The sequence below is a fragment of the Harpegnathos saltator genome, unplaced genomic scaffold, assembly GCF_003227715.2.
Source record: "Harpegnathos saltator strain DR-91 unplaced genomic scaffold, Hsal_v8.6 scaffold50, whole genome shotgun sequence".
Taxonomy (NCBI): Eukaryota; Metazoa; Arthropoda; class Insecta; order Hymenoptera; family Formicidae; genus Harpegnathos; species Harpegnathos saltator.
The window spans coordinates 170,769-196,774 of NW_020230316.1; the positions used below are offsets into that span (position 1 = coordinate 170,769).

Below are 26,006 nucleotides of genomic sequence, written 5' to 3' on the forward strand. Positions count from 1 at the left end.
ATTCCGTTATTGTTAAAAAATTCAATGTCATTATTCATAACAATTATAATAAGTCTAGAGTGTTCCTTTGTCACTATATAACTTTTTCTCAGAACCCAAAATTTGCTCATACCTCGATCTGCCTAAAATTACACACAGACTAATTATTGAATAAATAACCACTTAACCAGTCAAGATAGAAAATTTACAATCTTCTCACTATATTCCGTATTGCCCAGGGAATCAAGTACGCGCAAGAAAAATCATTAAACCACCTATAAAAATTAATTGCAAAAAATTATAACAAATTGGTTTTATAATTAATTTAATAAGTAGCAAAATAGTTATTTCCCTATTTTAATCAATTTTTAATTAATTTAGTAATTATCGATTATTATGTTTTAATCAATTTAGTAATTATGATATTATTGATAATTATTTATGTATTAGTGTATATCGGTAATGTGTGGATTGCATATGTTATTAATTTTATCGTAGTTTTTTCACGATCTAATACCATTTAATAAGTTTTGCCCAAATGGCTTCCGCCATTTCGTGTGTCCTAGTTCTATATAGGGATGTGTGTTCGAAAGGTAGTGCATCTAGTTAATATAAAACCAATACACAACACAACACATACAATTATACTTCTCTATGAAATACTAATATATCGGAACTATAAGAATCATCTGTTATAGGCGAAATTAGTTCTACCCCGTGGACGCCACCTTGACGTGGTGGGGGAGCTTGCGTGCTCCAATGAGGTACAGAGCTGCGCCGGCGGGGGCTTCGGCCCCTGGCTGGTTTCACCATGCCGGAGTGGTCTGTACTGAGGGGCCAGACTAAGAGCGTCCTTATTCACTCTTGGAGGGGCAGCTGCCTCCAAGTTTTATTAGGGACTGGAGGACCGTACTTGTACGATCCAAAAGTCCCTGCAGCGCGGGCAGAACGGGCTTGTGAGCCGGGTGAAGGCAACCGTTCTAGGGGAAAGAAAACCCTGATTGCAAACCCGTACTTGTCAGGACGTATAACCTGACATAATTGCGAGGGGCCAGTGTGCTTCGGCACATTGGTACAGGGGGCTCAGGCATCCCCGGCAGACCCTAGCCTAATACACCGTAACCCTAGGTCATGTCTCTGGGGCCGGGGATCTTGCCGGGGATCTTGCCTTAATTGGCCGGACCGCGAGGCGGGTCCTCTATAAAAGACCACGTAATCCTACGGTTGAGGCATGCCACGCTTAGGGGATGAATAGCAGGTGCGTGACCTGTCGCAAGTGGTTCCTCACCTTGAGCACCTGGCGAACCCAAGGGACATGCTAGCCTTACCCTGGGTAATGCGGGGGCTCTACCCGGGGTCGACGCACCCTTCCCGCCGTACTCGTGGGACCAAAATGAAGTTGATCCGCTAAAATAAACCAAACCCCGAGTCTACGGACTCAGAGCTTTCGGGCTCAAAGACCCAAATGGGCAGGCGTAGTAGCCTGCCCCAGGGCTCACCACCTGACTCGTCAGGTGATTTTCAAAGGAGAAGGTAGGGACAGAGAGGATGGGGGAGAATCATAAGGCGGGTGCCATCTTCCTACCCCCCGAGAAGAGAGAGCAAGTGGACCTCGGAGGAGTAGCCTCCGAGGGGTCACTAAGAGAGGGGACCCCATCCCCTTCAACGAGCGCTGGCGACAGCAGCTCGGTGATCCGCCCTGACTGTGGGGATTAGGGATCGGTGAGCCCGTCGGGTAGGCTAACAAGGGCGGCCACCCAACGTGGGACGTGCAAGTCCCTGGGGTCCGGGACTCCTGTGGGCCAGGGGGTCCCAGTACCAGGGGCCAACAGGCCAGGCCCCCTCTCCAAGAGGGGGTCTGTCCCCAGCGGAAAACCGGGGATAAAGGAGGAAACTCCCAAGGATGCGGGGTCCGGGGCGACGAGTGGGGGGGAGTAGGGTGTCTGGCCAGGCGACTGGTAAACCGGTCATCCGGTCGGATGTGATCCTCTCGCAGGGCTCCAGGATCCCGATAAGAAGGTGCACCGTGACCCTAGAAGCAAGGGTGACTCAGCCAGCAGCATCGAGGGCAGCCACTGAGGGAAGAGTCACTGCGGCGGTGCGGGAGTCGTCCAAAGCGGTGAGGATCAACAGGGCCTCGGCGCTCAGAATGAAAGCGACAGCGACGGCAACAGCGACCGCGACCACGAAGGCTAACGAGGAGGCCTTCCAAGTTGAGAGAAGAGGGCAAGGGCGGTGAACGTAAGCACCAGCAGCTTCGGTGGATCCTCTGTTGCCGAGTGACCGCCGCCCCTCTCCTGATCCTCCCCAGAAGAAACGGGGCAGACCCGCCACAACTGGTGAGGGGATGAGGAAGAGAGAGAGAGAGAGAGAGAGAGAGAAGGAAGAAAGGAGGCAGCAGGAGCTCAGCCGGTTGGAGGCTGAGGCCCGTGATCACCTCGACAGGAGGTTCTTTCGTTCTATGAAAGATAACCGCCCTGCCGAGGAGGTCTATCGAGATCCGGCCTGCATCGAGCTGCTCAGGGGGGCAAGGGCGGCCGAACTCGCCTCGGAGGTGGGTCGCACACTGGGGGTGGTAAAAATGATAGCCCAGAGGGCCAGGACCCTCAAGGGTACTTTTGTGAGGCTGATCAACCGCGACCTGGCCACCTCCGAGGCGGCGATGGCCACCCTTATCGCAAGGGTGGCGGTAATGGAGGGGGAGGAGGGTGAGTTCTCCTCTGTCCTCCGAAGGGAAATGGAGGGATTGAGGGGGATAACAGGAGGATGAGGGCTGAAATGGGGCGGCAGGCTGAGGAGCTGAAAGCTCTAAAGACTGCCGCCCCGGTGACCCTCAGCCTCCGGGACTACCCCCTCTTCCCTCCAGCGTCGTTTCAGATCAAAGGAGGTGGAGGACCTACGCAGATGCCACTGGGGGCTCCACGTCCAATGAGGAGGAGTTGTGGGACGCGAGGACACTCGAGAGGAAGAGAAAGAAGAGGAAGAGGGCCAGACCGTCTCCACCTCCCTCATCTGAGGAAATTGAGGAAGGAAGAGGGGCCTCCCCCGGAGGGATTAAGTCGTATAACGACAACCTCCCGGATGAGGCTCCCTTCGCGTCTCGGAAGCCGGCGAGGGCTAGGGAGGACCTCGACGCCACTCTCAGGGCGCTGGGCTCCCCTCCCGGCGTCGGTGTGGGGGTGGACAATCCCCCCGTTGGGGGGGTGCCAGTCCGGACACCCCCCAACGGGGAATACAGAGGAGGGTATCCCTCTGGACACTCTCCCTACGAGGGACCCACTCAAGGAGGAGACTCCAGAGAGGAGAAGCGGAGAAGAGGACGAGGTGGCCTCCATGGTGGTAATATCGCAGATGTCCCAGGAGTGGGGGACAATTAACACGTGGGACTCCCCGTCCAATGACGAAGGGAAGATGGAGACCGCGCCCCTGGTGCGGAAGAAGAGGGCTGGGACGGAGACTTCAGGGAGGAGGGACTCCGACGAGGACCTAGCCCCAAAAAGGAGGGAAAAGGTAAGGTTGACCTCGGAGGACGAGGGACCCCCAACAACTGTAGACGGGGAGTCGGTGGGAGTGTCCCCCCCGAATCCCCAAGTAGACACCTCCCCATACCCCCGAGGGGAAGGTCGGGTAAAGGTAGGGACCTCCCCAGCCTCTGCGCACTTAGAGGCACCCGCATGTGAAGCCACCGAAGTTGAGGCCAACGCCCCCTCGGGGGAAACTGAGACGGCCCCGCCGTCTGACGTCTCCCAGGAGGGGGTGGAAGTAGATAGCCCGGAGGAGGCGAACAAGGCTCAGCCTTCATGCCCCTCCGGGAACTACAGGCCAACCTCGGCACCGGCCATCGGGCCCAAGACCTGTTCTGGAACAGGATCCTGGAGCTCGGTGCCGGGCTGGGGGTGGCGACCGAGCCGCACTACGTGCCACCCACCAGCAAGTGCTGGTTCGGAAGTAGGGACGGCTCGGTCGCCATGGTGGCAAACCCCGCGGCGGGGGCCCCCCTGTGTAATCAGGGCAAGGGGGTCCTTGTTTGCGGTCGACTGTGGGCCCATCACGGTGGTTGGAGTGTATCTCCACCACGTAAGAATAAGAAAGGTCTGGAAGACCTCGCCCGTGTTATGAGGGTCCTAGACGGGATCGGGGATGTGGTGCGAAGGTACCATTCCCGACCCGTCATGATTGCCGGGGATTTCAACGCCCACTCTGAAGGGTGGGGATGTAATCCCCGGCAAAGGGACCCTCGGGGTGAGGCTCTCATAGACTGGGCAGTGGGGCTTGACCTCTCGTTGATAAACGAGGGGTTCGTCAGCACCTATGTGCGGCTGAAGGGGGAGTCGGTCATTGACTTGACCTGGGTGACCCCTTCGGCCGCCCGGTTATTCCGGGAGTGGAAGGTGGAGGTGGAGGGCGAAATACTATCGGACCACCGATACATAGTGTGGGCCCTCCGCCTCCCCGGACCTCCACAGGTGCTGGCCCCTCACTGCCCCGGCGAGGGAGACTTTCCCCTCCCCAGAAGATGGGCCTTCAGTCGACTAGACGCGGATAGGTTCAGGGCGGCCGTTTTCGTAGCCACCTGGCACTTTAACAAGGAGCCAGGTGAGTGGGCCCTCAGCCCCCAAAGGGGGGCTGAGGAACTAGTGGGGATAGTGGCGTCGGCCTGCGACGCCGCTATGCCCCAAGCCCACCCTCGCCGTCGCCGGATCGCATATTGGTGGACGGAGGAGATCTCGGAGCTCCGAGACTCCTCCGTCAGTGCCAGATGGCACCTGTACCGTACCCGGCGAAAAGGCGAGGACGTCACGGGAGCGGCGGAGGCCTACCGGCTGGCCCGGAAGGCCCTCCGAATCGCCATCGCCGAGTCAAAGCGAGTAGCCTGGGAACAAATGACGAACTCTCTGCACGACGACCCGTGGGGACGCCCGTACAAAAGAATTATGGGCAAGGCCCGCTCTTGGGCGCCCCCGCCAACGGAGTCGTTGGACAGCCGGGCCCTCGAAGGGCTCCTCGACACCCTCTTGCCGAGGGTGGAAGGGGGCCCACCCAGGATCCCCGCCCCCGATCTGGGGGAAGGGGACTGGGACGAGGGTCTGGCTGTGTAACCGGAAGAGCTCGTCAAGGCCCGGAGAAAGCTCGGGACCAAGAAGAAAGTCCCTGGCCCCGACGGATTTCCTGGCCGGGCCTGGGCTCTCGCGCTCGGCGAAGAGAGCCTATCCGCCACCATACGCGGAGTTTTCAGCGGGTGCCTAAAGGAGGGAGTGTTCCCCCCAGCGTGGAGGAGGGCCAAGTTGGTCCTCCTCCCGAAGGATAGCAAGACACCCGGGAGTGCGCCGACCTACAGGCCGATTTGCCTGCTGGACGAGGCGGGCAAGATGCTGGAACGCGTCATTGCGGACCGCCTCGTCCAGCACATGTCCTCGAAGGGGTCGGATCTCCACGACCATCAATATGGCTTCAGGTCCGAGAGGTCCACACTGGATGCTCTCCAGCACCTCCGGGACCTGACCGCGACGATCGTGAAGAAGGGGGGCGGGGTGTTGTTGGCGGTGTCGCTGAACATCAAAAATGCCTTCAACACCCTGCCCTGGCCGGAGGTGGCGCGGGCCCTCGAGTATCACGGGGTGCCCGCCTATCTCCGGCGCACGATGGCAGCCTAGTTCGAGGGCAGAGACCTCGCCTTCAACCGAGAAGGCGGGGTTCAAGATCGGCGCGCAATGGAACACAGTGTTCCGTAGGGGTCGGTGCTCGGCCCTCTACTATGGAACATCGCGTTCGACCGGGTGTTGCGAACTCCTCTCCCCCCCGGCTGCCACATCGTCTGCTATGCAGACGACACCTAGTGGTGGCGGGGGGAGGAGCTGGGGGGAGGCTCGCCTCCGCGCAGAGACTGCAGTGGCATCGGTGGTGGGAACCATTGAGGGCCTGGGACTAAGGGTGGCGCCCCAAAAGACTGAATCCGTGTTTTTTCACGACGACAGTCGAGGGGCGCCGCCTGAGACCCGGTTCCTAGTCGATGACGTCCGCATCCGCGTCGGGCCGACGATCAAGTATCTCGGCCGGACGTTGGACGGCCGTTGGGACTTTGGCCAGCACTTTAGGGACCTGGCCCCCAGGGTGCGCAACGCAGCATTGGCTGTTACCAGCCTGCAGCGCAACCTTGGGGGCCCGGGATGGAGGGCTCGCCGCCTGTACACGATGGCCGTGCTGTCGATCGCACTATACGGCGCGCCGATATGGGCGCCCCAACTCAGCGCCTGCCGCGAAAGCCAACGGAGGCTGAGGCAGGCGCTGAGGCCCATGATGATAAGAATGACGAGATCGTACAGCACGGTCTCGTACATGGCGGCGACCACCCTGATTGGCTTCCCTCCCGTGGAGCTCATTGCGAAGGAGAGGGGGATCCTCTATTGGAGGGTCAAGGAGGCTCCACTAGGGGGGGGCCTAAGAGCCAGGGATGTGCGGACCTTAAAGTCTCAGGCTGTGGCCCGTACCCATGCAATGTGCGCGGACATATTGTCCGACCCTCGGGGGTACAGGCCCGATACAGCGGAGGCCGCCCGCCTCTGCCTGCCGGAGTGGGCAGGCAGGAGGGGATGCGGACTATCCTTCCATCTGGTACAGATACTCACAGGCCATGGGTGTTTTGGCAAGTATCTGCACCGGATAGGAAAGGAGCCCACCACTAGATGCCACCACTGCCCCGCGCTGATGGACACGACGCTCCATACCCTGGCCGAATGTACGGCCTAGGAGGAGGAGCGCCGTGTCCTGGCCGGGGCAATGGGATGGCGCGATGGGGTAATCTCGCTCCCGCGCATGGTCGCAGCCATGTGCGGGAGTGAGTAGGGTTGGAAAGCGGCGGCCTCCTTTTGCAGGGACGTAATGTCCAAGAAGGAGGCCGCCGAAAGGGAGCGCCGGCCACATCAAACCCGTCGTCGCCGGCGACAACGGGTCAACCCAAAATTTAACACACCATTTTGACACACTAACGCGCACAATATATATATAAAATCACATTACACCAGTTTTAATGATAAAATTGTAACTATTGAATATTGTTCAATTAAGAATAGGTTCCATTTTCATTAAATCACATCAAACTCCCATGAATCCCTGGTAGCTCCACCGCAGATGAACCCCAGAATGTCCGTGCGAATTATCTATCGGTAGCTCCCCACGGGAGAGCTCCTCCTTACAGGAAGTAGACTTAGGATCTGGAAGCTCCACGCATCGTTGAACCCTTGTCTTGGCAGCTCCGCGCATTGTCGAGCCCCAAGCTAGGTCACCTTGTTATAGCTGACACTCCAGAATAGATTTTAGTTTTAAGAATCCTTCAGGCAGCTCTAATAATCGAGCTCCATTATATCCTCAGATTTTCTGGTAGCTCCAGAACAGTAGAGCTCCAAATACCTTTTTTTTTGTTTTTGATAACGCAGGGGAAACCCATAATGGGTACCCTTCACCCCCTGGGAGGGGCGGAGGGTTATATGAGACTTTTACTCACTAAAACCCCTGCGGGGTGTCTACCAGTCGGACCGAGATGGGGGGATCAGGGGAACTACGCAAGTATTCCCTCCCTGACACCTCGGCCCCAGGGCTCATAGTCGAGCTCCACGCCCAGATGCCGCGCCCCCATTCCCCTTGAGGAGAAGGTATGGAGCGCGGCGCCCCAGTCGGCTGAGCCTCACCGGTTGGCCTTCTGGTATCACATATTAGGAGGAAGGGGACATCCACCCCTCCTCCTTACCCCCACCCTCCTTGCTATTCAAGGGGGAGGAGGGTTTTGGGTGAGTGGGCCCGGGCCCAACCGGGACACCACTCCCCCTTGTCCTACCTGTCCGACCGCACGGGGGGATTTAGGGAAACCTAGTCCCCCCCCGTCCGGACGGAGGTGGGCCTGAGGCGGCCGAGGAGTCTCTGTCCCATCCCTGTGGACAGGCAGGTCCTCCTCGGCCGACGCCACCTCGGGCCTGCTGCCGATTCCCCCTTCTAGGGACCGCCGATCAGTGCGTCGCCTATTGTGACGCACCCCTGGTCGGCGTCCCCACTCTGCGGCCTCCTTCTGCGAGATGGTCTCCCTGCAGTAGGATGCCGCTGCGTCCCACGCTTCCTCGCTCCCGCACATGACCATGACCATGCCCGGGAGCGAGAGTTCCCCCCTTCGGCACCTCAACGCCCCCTCGTGGACCCGGCGTTCCCCGTCCCATGCGGAGCATGCGGACAGGGTGTGGTGCGCCGTGTCCTAGAGAATGGGGCAGTGGTGGTATCGAGTGGTGGGCTCCTTTCGTATCCGGTGCAGATACCGATCGAAGCAGCCATGCCCGGTCAGCATCTTCACCAGGTGGAATGTCATTCCACGTCCCCTCCTGCCCGTCACTTCAGACAGGTAGCGGCAGACAGCCGCGGCCGTTGTGGGACCGGACACCTTCAGGTCGGACAATTCGTCCTTCCACTTCCGAAGGGTCCGGTCCCTGGCCTGGAGTTTCAGCCCCTTCAAATCCCTGGCCCTTAGCGTTCTCTCCGCGCGGAGCTCCTTCACCCGCCAATAGAGGATGCACCTCTCATCGGCAAGGAGCTCCACGGGAGGGACGCCGGCCAAGGTGGTCGCCGCCATATATGACACGGTCCGATACCCCCGGATCACGCTGATCAGTACCAGCTTCAAGGCCTGCCGGAGGGAGCGTTTTCCCCTCCGGCAGACCAAGAAGCTTGGCGTCCATATGGGCGCCCCGTATAGGGCGATCGAGAGCACGGCCGTGACATACAGGCGGCGTGCCATCCATCCTGGGTCCCCCTGGGCGCTCATGAGGCTGGCGACCGCCAGGCCTGCCTTGCGCACCCTGGGGGCCAGGTTCCCAAAGTGAGGCCCGAAACTCCAGCGACTGTCCAGCGTCAGGCCGAGATACTTCATCGTCGGCCCGACGCGGACTTGGACGCCATCTACAAGGACCTGAGTCTCCGGAGGCGCCCCTCGACCTCTGCCGTAAAAGTATACAGCTTCGGTGTTCGGGGGCGCCACCGATAGGTCCAGGTCCTTTATGGAGCCCACCACCGATACCAGTGCCGCCTCCGCTCGGAGGCGGGCTTCCCCCCAGCTCTCCCGCCCGGCCTCCACTAAAGTGTCATCCGCATAGCAGATGACGTGGCAGCCTGGGGGAAGCGGAGTTGTCAGCACCCGGTCGAACGCGATGTTCCACAGTAGGGGGCCCAAGACGGACCCCTGCAGAACACCGCGTTCCATTGTGCGCCAGCCTTGGACCCCGCCCTCCACTGGGAAGGCGAGGTCCCTGCCCCCGAAGTAGTCCGAGAGGATACGCCGGAGATAAACGGGCACACTGTGATGCACGAGTGCCCGACCTATCTCCGGCCACGGCAGGGTGTTGAAGGCGTTCCTTATATCTAATGATACTGCCAGCAACACCCCACCCTCCCTCTCCACGACCACCTAGGTCAGGCCCCGGAGACACTGGACTGCGTCCAATGTTGATCTCCCGGGCCTGAACCCATATTGGCGATCGTGGAGGTTCGGCCCCTCCAAGGACAGGTGCTGGACGAGGCGGTCGGCAATGATGCGTTCAAGCAACTTGCCCGCCTCGTCCAGCAGGCATATCGGCCTATAGGCAGACGCACTGCCGGGTGCTTTATCCTCCTTGTGGAGGAGGACCAGTTTGGCCCTCCTCCACTCTGGGGGGAATACCCCCTCCCTGAGGCACCCACTCAGTACCCTGCGGGTGGCCGCGAACAGGTTTCCCTCGCCGAGTGCGAGGGCCCAGGCGCGGCCAGAAATCCCGGGGCCAGGGCCATCGGGGCCAGGGGCCTTGCTCTTGACCCCGAGCCTCTTTCTGGCCCCAGCGAGCTCCTGCGGACTGACCTCCAGGCCCTCATCCCAGTCTCCCTCCCCCATTTCTGGGGGAGGAAACCTGGGTGAGCCCCCTTCTACCCTCGAAAAGAGGGCGTCCAGGAGCCCATTGAGGGCCTGCTGGTCCAACTGTTCGGTCGGTGGGGGCGTCCAAGGGCGAATCTTCGCAGTCACCCTTTTGTAAAGGCGCCCCCACGGATCGTCGTCCAGGGAGCTCACTAGTTGCTCCCAGGCCGCTCGCTTTGCCTCGGCGATGGCTACTTTTAGGGATTCACTCGCATTGAGGTAATCCCTTTTTGCCCCTGCGGCATCCCCGTATTCCCGCCGGGCCCGTGTCAGCTGCCTTCTGGCAGCTATGGCGGAGCACCTGAGCCGCCGTAGCTCCTCGCTCCACCAATACGTGGCCCGGCGGTGACGGGGGCGGGATCGGGGCATCGCGACATCGCAGCACGACGTCACAATGCCAACTATTTCCCCGGCCCCTTTACAGGGGTCGGGGTCTCGCCCTCCTGGCACCCCTCCCAGGTATCAGGATGCCACAAGGACAGCCGCCCGAAACCTGTGCGCGTCTAACCGATTGAGGGCCCATCTCTTGGGGAAAGGGAGCTCCCTCTCCCCTGGGCGGCGGATGAGCACCTGCTCGAGTTTGGGGAGGCGGAGGGTCCACATTATATGTCTGTGATCAGACAGTGTTTCCCCCTCCGCCTCCACCTTCCACTCGTGGAAGAACCCGGCGGCCGAGGGGGTCGCCCAGGTCAAGTCAACGAACGAGGCTCCGCCTCCCGGCCGCATGCAGGTGCTCTCTGAGCTCTCGTTCATCAGATCGAGGACCAGTCCCGCCGCCCAGCCGACTACGGTGTCCCCCCGGCGGTCCCGCTGCCGGGGACTACAGCCCCACCCTTCCGAGTGGGCATTGAAGTCCCCGGCAACTATGACTGGTCGGTGATGGCACCTTCGCACCAACTCCCCGACCCTGTCCAGGACCGCCTTAATTGGGGCAGGACGACCGGCCCTGTTTCTGCGGTGGGGAAGATATATCCCCACCACAGTAACGGGCCCCTAATCGACTGCCACGTACGAGAGTCCCGATTCCCTGAATGTACAGGGTGGGGCCCCCATCGCAGGGTTTACCATCGAGGCCACCGAGCCGTTCGGACCGCCGAACCAGTTTGCGCTGCGAACCGGGATCCAGGTCGGCTCGGTGACCACTGCCAGCCCGGCGCCCAGCTCAGTCATCCTCTGTATATACAGAGGTCCTGAGCCTAGGCGCCGCGGCCGACGTCGGCCTGTAGGGCCCGGAGTGGCGTGAAGGCTATACCTTGCACGCCTCCTCCGGGCTGCCTACTTCAGTCCCCCCTGGTCATCCTCCGACGGCTGAGCCGTCTTGGATTCCCCGGGGGGGACTTCGGCCGTGGTGGCCCCTTCTGCAAGTACCTCCGCGGAATGGCGGGGGGTCCCTACTTCTGCGACTCCTTCCTCTCGGGAGTATCAGGAGGAATCGTTTGAATGGGGAGATGGGGGTGGCGTTCCCTCCTACGGTCGTTGGGGGTAGGCCCGTAGCTCCACCCTCCTCATCTTGGAACTTTGTCCCTCCTCTGTGACTGGTCCTTCGTGTTGCACGTCCCCAGTCAATAGGTCCAGTTCCGGGTCCGGGTCCTCTCTCCGCTTTCTTTTCCTCCCAGCTGCTGCTGGTGGCTCCTCCCCCCATCCTTCCAGGCCCGGTGTCGTCTCCGGCTCCCAGTCGAATTGGATGAGCGGTTGGTCTTTCGTGGTTCCCGCTGGGGTGAGAGCCGGTGTTTCACTACCGCTCGTTCTCCCCTCTTGGTTCCCTCTGGGTTCCTCTCTGGGGGAGGGGACCCGCTCCCCTCCCTTGGCTGCTCCGATGTAGGTCGGGCTGGTATCCCGGCGACGTCTCGGGCTCCCGTCGCCCATGCACCTCCCGCTCCTTCCGGTCCTCGCTCCTTCTTTCCTCTCTTCTTCTTCTTCCTTTCCGGGCCACAGGCCGGCCCTCCGATCTTATAACCAGAGGGCCTGCCCGCCTCTACACAGACAGGGCAGTTCACCGCCCGCTGACACCCCCCGGCGTGGTGGCCGGGGGTACCGCAGCGATAACATAGGTCGCTGCGGTCGACGGCGCTGGTGCACCGCTCGCGCACGTACCCCGGTTGCAAGCACCAGAAGCACAACACTGCGCGAGCGGGCAGCGCTGTCACCCCGGCCCGGGTCCACCCAACGTGGACCCGTTCCGCGGCGGTTACTTTCGCGGCCACCGCCAGCGGACACCGCACCACAATCGCGGACGTTCCCCGTTGGGTGATGTTCATCATTACCGGGGATATTTCCCCGGGCGTACATCCCCCAGCGCGGGCCACGGCGGCCATCACCTCATCGGCCCCGGTTGTCGCATCCAGGCCGGCTAGTCGCAGTGCTGCGACCTTCACCGGTCTCTGGATGCGAAAACCGGGGCCCATTTCCGCCGCCAGCTTGCGGAGCTCCTCCGCAAGCCGGTCGACGGATGCCCCGACGTTAAGGCCAGGCACCTCAATCAACAGAGCCCCGCTCAGGGACCGGCGGACCTTCAGGGATGTTCTTATCCCCAGGTCCGCCGGGATGATGCGGCGCCTGGCCTCCACCATGAATCTGGGATATTCACCCTCAGGGCATATCACCGTGACGGCCGCCGAGCGCGGCGGTTTGGGTCTGCCCCGTCCAACTGCTGCTGCCCCCTTTCCTCCAGGTCTGGCTTTTGGAGCGGGGGCCACCAGGCCGGCCGGCCCGTTTGTCCTCATCTCCTCCTTCATCCTCCTCTGCAGCTCCTTCCGCCCAACCACCTGGGACCATGTCTCCTTTGGTCCCTGGCTGGGCAAAAGCGCCTTCAGTAGAGCCTTCTGGGTCGGATCTCATCCTGCCTCCAGGAGGTCCTTGGCAGCAATGCCCCTTCTTCCTTCCCGGATCCTCTTCTCCTCTTCTTCTTTCATTAATTTGGCCCTGGCCTTCTTCCTCTTTTTGCTCTCCTTCTTCCTCTCCACTTTCCCCTGTCCTTTAGGCACCTCGGGGACTGTCCGTTCTTCCTTGGGAGAGGCCTTCCCTTTCTTTTCCTTCCCTGATCCTACGGGGAGGATGGGTGCCGAAGCCCCCACCGCCATAGCTGCCCCGCCTCCCGCACCGGCAGCTGCAAGGCGGTCGACTACGGCTTTGAGCCGGTCAACCTTCGCCCTGCAGCCACAGTCCGGGAACCGGGCCTCCATGTCGGCGTCCAGTTCCTTCTCCGCTCCTTTCTTCTTTTCGTTTGTGGGGCGGGGGGTCGTTCAACTCCTCCATGTTATCATCCAATGATGGGATGTCCGACCCTCCCCCTTCCTTTCCCGCTGCCCTGATGGTGGTGGGAGTGGAGGAAGAGGCTATTCTCCTCCTCTTCTTCTTCCTTCCCTCTCCCTCTCCTCCCTATCCTTTCCCCTTCCTCGCTCGTCGCAACCGACGACGATCCTCCCGTCACATCTGCATAGGTCGGTCTCCTGCGGCCTACTGACGGAGCTGGTGGAGAAGAGGCAGCCGCCGGAGGATCCATGGGAATCGACGAAGCGACTTGTCGCTTCGTCCATTCCAGCTCCTCCGCTAGCCGCCTATTCTCCACCCTTACCTTTTTCAGCTCCATGCGGAGTTCTTCTGCCTCTTTTTCGGCCAGGGTAATGTCCCCTTCCTTTTCCCTACTGGCCACCCTGGCCATTAGGGTGGTGTGCACGGCCTCGGATATCCCTACGGCACGATTCAGTGCTCCCACGAAGGTCCCCTTCAGAGTTTTAGACCTTCGTGAGACCAACCGAATCGTGCCCAGGGCGCGACCTACCTCCGAGGCCAGCTCACTCACCTTGGCTTCTCTCAGCAGCCCTTTCGCGGCGTTGTCTCGGAAGACCTCTTCCATTGGCCTCCTATCTCCCAGGGACCGGAATATGCCAGCATCTAGAATGGCCTGTAACTCCTTTTCTAGTCTGGCACTTTCCGCCTTTCTTCTCCTCTTTTTCCGCCTTCTTCCTCTTCCTAATCCCTACGCCCTTGCCTAACTACGGGCCTACCGCGTCCCCTCTTTACCTGCTCGAGCGCTGGGCCGGTGGTGATGGTGGTGCATGAGCCGCTGCTGCTGCTGCCGTTGGAGCTCACCAGCTCCCTGGCCCTCTTCCTCTGTCCTTCCCTGAGTCGGGATATGGGGATTCTCGATCCCTGCGAGAGCAGGACGTCGGAGAGGACCACCGGTCCGGTGGTGGTCCGCTCCAACGCCCCTTCAGCCCTCGCAGGTCTCGAGGTCCCCACCTCTCGACTCCTCTTCTCCTGCTGCTGCTCCTCCTCCTTGTTCTCATGGAGGGATGGGATACATCCTTTCCCCTCTTAGAGCAGAGGGGACCGGGTTTGGTGGTTACCAGTGACAGACTGGGACCCCCAGAACCTAGTGATTTACAGGTCCTGCGTTTGGTGGACGCTCGCATAGACCTGCCCGGCGAGCTCACCGCGCCACCTCCGCGGTCGGAGGGGCGCCTCCCCGAGGGAGGTCGTCGGCCCTCACTTAGTGGCTGTATCCCAGCGGCTATTCCACTGGGGCCAGCTAGATCTTCCTCCCCAGGGGGCGGGGAGGTGGCACCTGCCGGTAGATTTCCTACCACCTCTAAACCCCCCTTTCCTTCCCCATAAAAATCACCCTCCGAGGAGAATGGTGAGTACTCTGACGGGTTGCTACACCCGTCCATACGGGATTTTGAGCCCGAAAGCTGGGAGAGTTTTGTTTTTTTAAAAATGGAAATCTGCATAATGTTCCCACGAGTGCGGCAGGAAGTGGGCGACGACACCGGGTAGAGCTCCCGCATTACCCGGGGTAAGGCTAGCTTGCCCCCTGGGTTCGCCAGGTGTCCAGGGTGAGGAACCACTAGCGACAGGTCACGCACCTGCCATTCATCCCATAAGCGTGGCATGCCTCAACCGTAGGATTACGTGGTGTTTTATAGAGGACCCGCCTCGCGGTCTGGCCAATTAAGGCAAGACCCCAGAGACATGACCTAGGGTTACGGTGTGGTAGGCTAGGGTCTGCCGGGGATGCCTGAGCCCCCTGTACCAGAGGGGCCAGAGTGTCGAAGCACCCTGGCCCCTCGCAATTGTGTCAGGTTATACGTCCTGACAAGTACGGGTTTGCAATCAGGGTTTTCCTTCCCCTAGAACGGTTGCCTTCACCCGGCTCATGAGCCCGTTCTGCCCGCGCTGTAGGGTCCTTCGGCTCGTACAAGTACGGTCCTCCGGTCCCTGAATGAAACTCGGAGGCAGCTGCCCCTCCGAGAGTGAATAAGGACGCTCTTAGTCTGGCCTCTCAGTACAGATCTCTCTGGCATGGTAGAATCTGCCAAGGGTCGAGAACCCCGTTGGCACAACTCTGTAAATCATCAAGGCACACAAGCCCCCCCACTATTTCAAGGTGGCGCCCACGGTGGGGGCTCCAATTACCTTTTTTTTTGGTAACGCAGCGGAAATCCATCATGGATACCCCTCCCCTTGGGGGGAGGGGGTTATGTCGGACTCTTACCGACTAAAACCCCTGCGGGATGTCTACCTGTCGGACCGTTGGGTGGGGAGTTAGGGGAACTGCTCCCGCATTCCCTCCCCAACCCCCGGCCCCAGGGCTCTCCGGGAGCTCCACGCCATCAATGTACCGCGCCCTGTCCCATGAAGGGAGTCCAGGGCGCGGTCCCCAGTGGGTTGCCCCACCGGTTGGCCTTCTGGTCACACCTGTTAGGAGGAAGGGGACATCCACCCCTCCTCCTTTACTTCCCCCCTCCTTTCTAATCAAGGGGGGTGGGATTTCGGGGAGCGTGCCCGGCTCCAAACGGGACACCGCCCCCCTTTACCCTACTTGTCCAACCGCGCGGGGTAGGGCCAGGGAAGCCCTAGTCCCCCCGCCCGGACGGTGGCGGGCCCGAGGCGGCCGAGGAGTCCCCGACCTGTCACTATCGACAGGCGAGTCCTCCTCAGCCGACGCCACCTCGGGTCCGCTGCCGACTCCTCCTCCGGGAGATCGTCGACCGGTGCGTCGCCTTTTGCGACGCACTCCCGGTCGACATCCCCACTCCGCGGCCTCCTTCTGCGAGATTACCTCTCTGCAGAAGGAGGCCGCTGCGGCCCACGCTTCCTCGCTCCCGCACATGGCCTTGACCATGCGCGGGAGCGAGAGCTCCCCCCTTCGGCACCTCACCGGCCCCTCGAGGACACGGCGCTCCCCATCCCATGCCGAGCATGCGGATAGGGTGTGATGCGCCGTGTCCTCGAGAATAGGGCAGTGGTGGTATCGAGTGGTGGGCTCCTTTCGTATCCGGTGCAGATACCGATCGAAGCAGCCATGCCCGGTCAGCATCTGCACCAGGTGGAATGTCATTCCACGTCCCCTCCTGCCCGTCACTTCAGACAGGTAGCGGCAGACAGCCGCGGCCGTTGTGGGACCGGACACCTTCGGGTCGGACAATTCGTCCTTCCACTTCCGAAGGGTCCGGTTCCTGGCCTGGAGTTTCAGCCCCTTCAAATCCCTGGCCCTTAGCGTTCCCTCCGCGCGGAGCTCCTTCACCCGCCAATAGAGGATGCACCTCTCATCGGCAAGGAGCTCCACGGGAGGGACGCCGGCCAGGGTGGTCGCCGCCATGTATGACACGGTCCGATACCCCCGGATCGCGCTGATAAGTACCGGCCTCAAGGCCTGCCGGTGGGAGCGTTTTCCCCTCCGGCAGACCAAGAGGCTGGGCGCCCATATGGGCGCCCCGTATAGGGCGACCGAGAGTGCGGCCGTGATATACAGGCGGCTTGCCATCCATCCCGGGCCCCTCTGTGCGCGCATGAGGCTGGCTATCGCCAGACCCGCCCTGCGCACCCGGGGGGCCAGGTTCCCAAAGTGGGGCCCGAAACTCCAGCGACTGTCCAACGTCAGGCTGAGATATTTTATCGTCGGCCCGACGTGGACGTAGACGTCATCCACAAGGACCTGAGTCTCCGGAGGCGCCCCTCGACCTCGGCCGTAGAAATATACGGCCTCTGTCTTCTGAGGCGCCACCGAAAGGCCCAGGTCCTTTATGGTGCCCACCACCGACGCCAGTGCCGCCTCCGCGCGGAGGCGGGCTGCCCCCCAGTTCTCCCCCCCCGGCCACCACTAGGATGTCATCTGCGTAGCAGATGACGTGGCAGCCCGGGGGGAGCGGAGTTCTCAACACCCGGTCGAACGCGATTTTCCATAGCAGGGGGCCCAGGACGGACCCCTGCGGAACACCGCGTTCCATGGTGCGCCGGCCCTGAACCCCGCCCTCCACTGGGAAGGCGAGGTCCCTGCCCCCGAAGTAGGCCGAAAAGATACGCCGGAGATAAGCGGGCACGCCGTGATACACGAGCGCCCGTCCTATCTCCGGCCACGGCAGGGTGTTGAAGGCGTTCCTTATATCCAAGGAAACCGCCAACAACATCCCGCCGTCCCTCTCCACGACCGCCTGGGTCAGGCCCCGGAGACACTGGATTGCGTCCAACGTAGATCTCCCGGGCCTGAACCCAAACTGGCGTGGAAGTTCGGCCCCTCCGAGGACAGGTGCTGGACGAGGCGGTTGGCAATGATGCGTTCGAGCAACTTGCCCGCCTCGTCCAGCAGGCATATCGGCCTATAGGTCGACGCACTACCGAGTGCTTTGCCCTCCTTAGGGAGAAGGACCAACTTGGCCCTCCTCCACTCTGGAGGGTATACCCCCTGCCTGAGGCATCCGCTCAACACCCTGTGCGTGGCCGCGAATAGGCTTCCCTCGCCGAGTGCGAGGTCCCAGGCGCGGCCAGGAAGCCCGTCGGGGCCAGGGGCTTTGCCCTTGATCCCGAGCCTCTTCCTGGCCCCAGCGAGCTCCTCTGGACTGACCTCCAGACCCTCGTCCCAGTCTCCCTCCCCCATTTCTGGGGGAGGGATCACGGGTGGGCCCCCTTCTGCCCTCGAGAAGAGGGCATCTAGGAGCCCGTTGAGGGCCTGGTAGTCCATCAGTTCGGTCGGCAGGGGCGCCCAAGGGCGAACCTTCCCGGTCACCCTTTTATAAGGGCGCCCCCACGGATCGTCGTCCAGGGAGCTCACCAGTTGCTCCCAGGCCGCTCGCTTTGCCTAGGCGATGGCGGCTTTTAGGGACTCCCTCGCTCGGATGTAGTCCCTTTTCGTCTCTGCGACATCCCCACCTTCCCGCCGGGCCCATGTTAGCAGCCGTCTGGCCGCTATGGCAGAGCACCGGAGCTTACGCAGCTCCTCGCTCCACCAGTACGTGGCCCGGCGAGAGCGGAAGCGGGATCGGGGCATCGCGACGTCGCAGCACGACGCCACGATGCCCACTATTTCCTCGGCCCCTTTGCAGGAGTCGGGGTCCCGCCCCCCTGGCACTTCCTCCAGGTGTCAGGATGCCACAAAGACAGCGGCCCGAAACCTATCCGCGTCCATCCGATTGAAGGCCCATCTCTTGGTGAGAGGGAGCTCCCTCTCCCCAGGGCGGCGGGTGAGCACCTGCTGGGGTTTGGGGAGGCGGAGGGTCCACACTATATGCCTGTGGTCAGACAGTGTTTCTCCCTCCGCCTCCACCTTCCTCTCATGGAAGAACCCTGCGGCCGAGGGGGTCGCCCAGGTCAATGACCGAAGCTCCACCCCCCCGGCCGCACGTAGGTGCTCTCTGAGCCCTCATTCATTAGAATGAGGCTCAGTACCGCCGCCCAGCCGATCACGGTATCCCCCCGGCGGTCCCGCTGCCGGGGACTGCAACCCCACCCTTCCGAGTGGGCATTAAAATCCCCGGCAATTATGACTGGTCGGGGATGGCACCTTCGCACCATTTCCCCGATCCTGTCCAGGACCGCCTTAATCGGGGCGGGACGACCGAGACCGGCCCTATTTCTGCGGTGAGGAAGGTATATCCCCACCACAGTGACGGGCCTCCAATCGACTGCCACGTACGAGGGCCCCGATTCCCTGAATGTACAGGGTGGGGCCCTAATCGCAGGGTTTACCATCGAGGCCACCGAGCCGTTCGGACCGCCGAACCAGTTCGCGCTGCGAACCGGGATCTAGGTCGGCTCGGTGACCACCGCCAGCCCGGCGCCCAGCTCAGTCATCCTCTGTATATACAGAGGTCCTGAGCCTAGGCGCCGCGGCCGACGTTGGCCTGTAGGGCCCGGAGTGGCGTGAAGGCTATACCTTGCACGCCTCCTCCGGGCTACCTACTTCAGCCTCCCCCTGGTCACCTTCCGACGGCTGAGCCGTCTCAGGTTTCCCGGGGGAGGCTTCGGCCGTGGTGGCTCCATCAGCAGATACCTCCGCGGAGTGGCGGTGGGTTCCTACCTGTGCGTCTCCTTCCTCTCGGGAGTATGAGGAGGAGTCGACTACATGGGGAGATGTGGGTGGCGTTCCCTCCATCTCCCCTTCTTCTATGGTTGTTGGGGATGGGCCCTAGGCTCCACCCTCCTCACCTTGGAGTCCTCTTATTCCGTGTCCTCTGTCGTGGGGTCCGGATCCTCTCTGCCCTTCCTCTTCCTTCCGGTTGCTACAGATGGCTCCTCCTTTCATCCATGTGTACCTTCCGCCGTTTCCAGCTCCCAATCGAGCTGGCTGGGCGGTTGGTCCTCTTGGTTTTCTGCTGGGGTAAGAGCCGGTAATTCCCCGGTAATCTTTCCCCTTTCCGGGTCCCTCCTTGGGGAAGGGGACTCGTTCCCCTTCCTTGGCTGCTCCGGTGTTGGCTGAGCTGGTATGTCGGTGACGTTCCGGGCTTCCATCGCCTTTGTGTCCCTCGCTCCCACCGGTCCTCCTCTCTTCTTCCCTTTCCTCTTCTTGCCTGGAGGGGACCGCAGGCAGGCCCTCCGCTTTTATGACCGGAGGGCCTGCCCGCTTCCGCGCAGACGTGGTAGTTCGCCGCCCGCTGGCACCCCTTGGCGCGGTGGCCGGGGGTACCGCAACGATAACATAGATCGCTGCGGTCGACGGCGCTGGTGCCCCGGTAACAGGCACCGGAAGCACAGTACTGCGCGAGTTGGCAGCGCCGTCACTCCGGCCCGGGTCCACCCAACGCGGACCCGTTCCGCAGCGGCAACCTTCGCGGCTACCGCCAACGGACACCGCACCACCATTGCGCCAGTTCCCCGCTGGGTGATGCTCGTCTCACCTGGGGATATTTCCCCAGGTGAACATCCCCCAGCGCGGGCAACGGCGGCCGTCACTTCATCGGCCCCGGTTGTCGCGTCCAGGCCGGCTAGTCGCAGTGCTGCGACCTTTACCGGTTTCTGGACGCGAAAACCGGGGCCCATTTCCGCCGCTAGCTTGTGGAGCTCGTCCGCATGCCGGTCGGCGGATGCCCCGACGCTGAGGCCAGGCACCTCTATCAACAATGCCCCGCTCAGGGCCCGGCGGACCCTTAGGGATGTTTCAATCCCCAGGTCCGCCGGGATGATACGGTGTCTGGCCTCTACCATGAACTTGGTATAATCGCCCTCAGGGCATATAACTGTGACAGCCGCCGAGCGTGGCGGCTTTGGTCTGCCCCGTTCCGCCATTGTTGCCTCCTTCCCTCCAGGTTTAGTCCTGGAAGCGGGGGCCACAGGGCCGGCTGGGCCCTTCGTCTTCGCCTCCTCCTTTTTCTTCTCCTTTCTGCCGACCACTTGGAACCACATTCCCATTAGCCCCTGACCAGGAAGTAGCGCCCACCTCAGCGCCCTCTGCGCCGGGTCCAGTTCCGCCTCCAGGAGGTTCTTGGCCATGATTCCTCTTCCTCCCTCTCTGGCCCTCTTCTCCTCCTCTTCCCTCCTTAGCCTGTCCCTGACTTTCTTCCTCTTCTTATTCCTTTTCTTCCTCTCTTTCTTCTCTTGTCCCTTGGGCACCTCAGGGACTATCCTCATTTCCTCGGGGCCTTCCTCTTCTCCTCTCTCCCTGGTCCCACAGAGAGGGCGGAACTCCCACCGACCCAGCTGCCCCACCTCCCGGACCGACAGCTGTCAGGCGGTCAACAACGGCTTTAAGCCGAATGACTTCCGCTCCACAGCCGCAGTCCGGGAACCGGGCGCGCAAGTCGGCATCCAGCTCCTTTACGGCATTTTTATTCTTTGCCAGGGGGGTCCAGCTTCGTTTGTCACCTCCATAATGTTGTCCAGTACCGGTGGTGCTTCTGAAACTGCCCCCTCCTCCCTTCCCGCTGTCCTAGTGGAGATGGGAGTGGAGGAAGAAGCCATCCTCCTATTCTTGTACCTCTTTCTCCTCTCCCCCTCCTTCCTAGCCCCCTCTCCTTCCTCGCTCATCGTAGCCGAGGATGTTGATCCCCCCGCTGCCTCAGCATAGGTGGAAATCCGGCCTTTTGTCAAGGCTAATAGAGAGGAGGCAGCCGCCGGATGAGCCATAGGAATCGGCGAAGCGACCAGTCGCTTCGTCGATTCCAGCTCCTCCGCCAGCCGCCTATTTTCCACCTTTATCCTCCTGAGCTCCTCACGAAGTTCCTCCGCCTCCTTCTCTGCCAGGGTTATGTCGCCATCCCCCTCTCTACTGGCCACCCTGGCCATTAACGTGGTGAGTGCAGCCTCAGAGACCCCCATGGTACGATTCAGTGCTCCCACGAAGGTCCCCTTAAGGGTGTTGGGCCATCGTGAGACCAACCGAATCGTGCCTAGGGCGCGACCTACCTCGGAGGCCAGCTCGCTTACCTTGGCCTCTCTCAGTAGGCCCCTTGCAGCGTTGTCCCGGAAGACCTCTTCCATTCGTCCACTCCGTTTATCTCCCAGGGACCGGAAGATTCCTGCGTCCATTATGGCCATGACCTCCCTCTCCAGTCTGGCCCTCTCCCTCTCCTTCTTCTCCTCTTCCTCCGCCACCCTTCTTTCCCTAATTCCGACGCCCAAGCCGGTGACCACGGGCCTGCCGCGACCCCTCTTCACCTGCACGAGCGCCGTACCCTCGGTGATGACGCATGAGCCACTGCTTGTGCTCCCGTTGGAACTCGTCGGTTCTCTGGCCCTCTTCCGCTGTCCTTCCTTTTGTCGGGGGAGAGGGATTCTCGAGCCCTGCGAAAGCAGGACATCAGAGAGGACCACCGGTTTCCCGGTGACTCGCTCCGATGCCCCCTCAGCCCTCGCACGCGCCGAGGTCCCAATGGCTCCAATTACCTATTCCATCCATCGGTAGCACGACAAACGTGTCAGCGCTCCAAACTCAGAACAGTAAGTAAATTAATGCACGTGGAACCCATTATATATTTAGAATATTGGAAATAAAATCTCTAAAGTTAAAAATTAAACATATAGATGCCAAAACGCAGTGGAACAGAGGCGCGTAAGCGAATGTTAAATAAAATCACGAGAACTAAGGAATGGATAAACGAACAGAACAAGAAATTTAGTTCTCAACGGGACAATATAGGAAATGCATCACCGCAAAGAGAGATAGGAGACGACGAAATTAGGGGAGCTTATAAACAGATATACGACCATTCCATTTCCGACATTACTACGTATCCTAACACTCACTACATTAACCTCCGAACTCCCTCTTCATCTTTTTCATCACGAGATATTAAACTTAAGCGAACAAAAGTATCCTCTGTAGCAAGCTTGTCCAACCAAGTTGACAGTGCGTCACAACCAGACCCCTCGTACAAAGTAGCTTGTACTAGTTCAAGTTCTAAAAGCATTACCGTTCAAAAACCGCGTTCATTTGGCGAACAATCAGACATAGAGGTAGAAACATTGACAGATCAGGAAATAGAAGCGTAGAAGAAAAGACGTATTTTATGGCTAATATATCTCCGTTTATTAGTAATTTATCTGATTAATTACACACTTTCATTATATCTTGTTACTCCTGTCAATATCAAGTAGTAGTAATACACTCTATTATATATTATAACCGTTATTACGAACACAACCAACCATACACACACACACACACACGTTTATATACATAAATATATATAGCTTATGTACTCACCTTATGTAATCTCTGCCCATATTATCAAAAATATATTATATACTAACAGCATTAGTAGCCGTCTACTAGTTTTGAATAGATTAAGCCCTTTTCCCACCTTTTAATTGAAGAGGTAATAAATAACGTTCAGGTAGCAACGTCAACTTTAATGAAGTACGGATCCTCTCTCGGCATAGCCCTCAGCGTCCCAGGTTATTGCCGGTGAATGCAGGTAGGCCTAAAAGAAATAGAGGGCAGACGCCATCGTAACTCTTAGGGAGAACGAGACGTTACAACGATGAGTCACGTGTTCACACTATACACATGGTACGATCGCGACGATGATTGTCTCGAAGAGGACGCGACGTCACTATCGATCGACGAGCAAACGTCAAGCCGTACAACGGAAACAATGAACGACGACGATGGCGATCGTTGGCTCCAAAAACTGAATCGTTATGCGCGATGGCGGTCGTTGGCAATTGCTTCGTTATCGAGGATTTGAGCGCGCCGATTGTCGATATCATCGACGCGACGACGGTGACTCCGTGACGCCGTTATCCATGATGGAGAATCGACAACGTCGACAAGTACGACTAACGGAACCGATGTCACGAGACGTGAAGCGATACTGCGATCTGCTGGAGCACCTACCGATGGATCAACGAGTCGAATTTGTGCACTTTGTGCGCAATTTAGAGCGAACCAAACGCACCGCGTTAGCGCGATTGATTGACCGCGGTAGAGCGTAACTCTCGAGTTTGTCGTCGTTTATTTTTTACATTGTACGCTAATCAACAATAAAGAGAATCTGTACAGAGAGAGGAAACGAATGGTTGTCATTTATTTTTTTTATTATCCAAATCACTCCCAGATGTCTCTACGTCGCGCCGTCGTCGTTCGGATAATACGCAATGTCGCACAACAGCAACGAATCGCGCATATAGAGATCGCCGCGAGTAACACGACACATTTGCGTGACCCACTTGAGCCCGCTAGCAAAGTACGAGCTCTTGGGCACGTGTTTGCTCACAATCACAAAGTCATCGAGATATCGCTGATACGCGCGTTCCTCGTTCGCCGAGCACTCGCGAAAGAAATCGGATTGCGGCGTCGTACCCAGGGACTGATTCTCCACGGTGCGCTCGTGCAGCGCGACTAAATCGCGGGGTGATCCTCTCGCGCCAGAGTGCACCACGATCCAGTTTTCCAGACAGAACAAGCGCTTGTCGGACAGCACGATCGAGCGATCGGGCGAATCGACCGAGCGACGAAACAGAAAGAGTCTCACGCGATCGATGAATCGCTCGCGGCACTGTCAAGTTTGACGGTGTAACGTCCCACGACTCATAAACCAACATAAGTAAAAAGGGAGGAGAAATTTTGAAAAAAAAGAGAAGAAAAAATTTTTTTCATTAACAAAAGCAGAAGGAAAACTAATGCCTATATCACATGCTATATTCTGAAACATATATATAACAATACAATACATTAAAACCATATATTTATATTATATTTCAATTACGCGACACCTTGTATAAGGTGTAAATACTTGCCTAATACTCTATACATTACACCTTGTAACGTCTCGTTCTCCCTAAGGGTTACGATGGCGCATTCCCTCTATTTCTTTTAAGCCTACCTGCATTCACCGGCAATAACCTGGGACGCTGAGGGCTATGCCGAGAGAGGATCCGTACTTCATTAAAGTTGACGTTGCTACCTGAACATTATTTATTACCTTTTCAATTAAAAGGTGGGAAAAGGGCTTAATCTATTCAAAACTAATAGACGGCTACTAATGCTGTTAGTATATAATATATTTTTGATAATATGGGCAGAGATTACATAAGGTGAGTACATAAGCTATATGAATTTATATATATAAACGTGTGTGTGTGTGTGGTTGGTTTTGTTCGTAATAACGATTATAATATATAATAAAGTGTATTACTACTACTTGATATTGACAGGAGTAACAAAATATGATGAAAGTGTGTAATTAATCAGATAAATCACTAATAAATGGAGATATATCAGCCATAAAATACGTCTTTTTTTCTACGCTTCTATTTCCTGATCTGTCAATGTTTCTACCTCTATGTCTGATTGTTCGCCAAATGAACGCGGTTTCTGAACGGTAATGCTTTTAGAACTTGAACTAGTACAAGCTACTTTGTACAAGGGGTCTGGTTGTGACGCACTGTCAACTTGGTTGGACAAGCTTGCTACAGAGGATACTTTTGTTCGCTTAAGTTTAATATCTCGTGATGAAAAAGATGAAGAGGGAGTTCGGAGGTTAATGTAGTGAGTGTTAGGATACGTAGTAATGTCGGAAATGGAATGGTCGTATATCTGTTTATAAGCTCCCCTAATTTCGTCGTCTCCTATCTCTCTTTGCGGTGATGCATTTCCTATATTGTCCCGTTGAGAACTAAATTTCTTGTTCTGTTCGTTTATCCATTCCTTAGTTCTCGTGATTTTATTTAACATTCGCTTACGCGCCTCTGTTCCACTGCGTTTTGGTATCTATATGTTTAATTTTTAACTTTAGAGATTTTATTTCCAATATTCTAAATATATAATGGGTTCCACGTGCATTAATTTACTTACTGTTCCGAGTTTGGAGCGCTGACACGTTTGTCGTGCTACCGATGGATGGAGTAGGTAATTGGAGCTCTCCCCCGTGGACGCCACCTTGTCGTGGTGGGGGAGCTTGCGTGTCCCAATGATGTACAGGGCTGTACCTGCGGGGGTTTCGACCCCTGGCAGGTTCTACCATGCCGGGGTGGCCTGTACAGAGGGACCAGACTAAGAGCGTCTATAATACTCCTGGATGGGCAGCAGCCTCCAGGTTTTATCCAAGGTCTGGAGAGTCTCACTCGTATGGGCCCAAAGGACCCTACAGCGCGGGCAGAGCGGGCTCGTTAGCCTGGTGAAGGCAGCCGGTCTAGGGGAAGGAAAACCCCGAAATCACATCCGAGTGGGTAGGACTCGTAACAATCCTACACTGGATGGATTCACAATGACAAACGAAAGGCATAACGTTTCGGTGTTCGGAACCGAAAACCGGCGTGAGGTTGGGGATACTGTCCCGGTCCCCCCCATGTCGTCAACCAGCGACGGGCCATCCCAAGTGTTGACCACGAGCACTTGCGATGAAAGGACTATCGTGAAGCGTCATGTCGGGGAACCGAACCTGAGCCC

General features: G+C 58.5%; 1 protein-coding gene across 1 annotated transcript; it reads left to right on the forward strand.

Moving 5' to 3' along the window:
• Positions 1–5,799: 5,799 nt before the first annotated feature.
• LOC112589408 (uncharacterized) lies at positions 5,800–6,726 on the forward strand. The gene has a single exon (XM_025302587.1). It carries the CDS (start codon positions 5,800–5,802, stop codon positions 6,724–6,726), a length of 927 nt encoding a protein of 308 aa, XP_025158372.1.
• Positions 6,727–26,006: the final 19,280 nt, after the last annotated feature.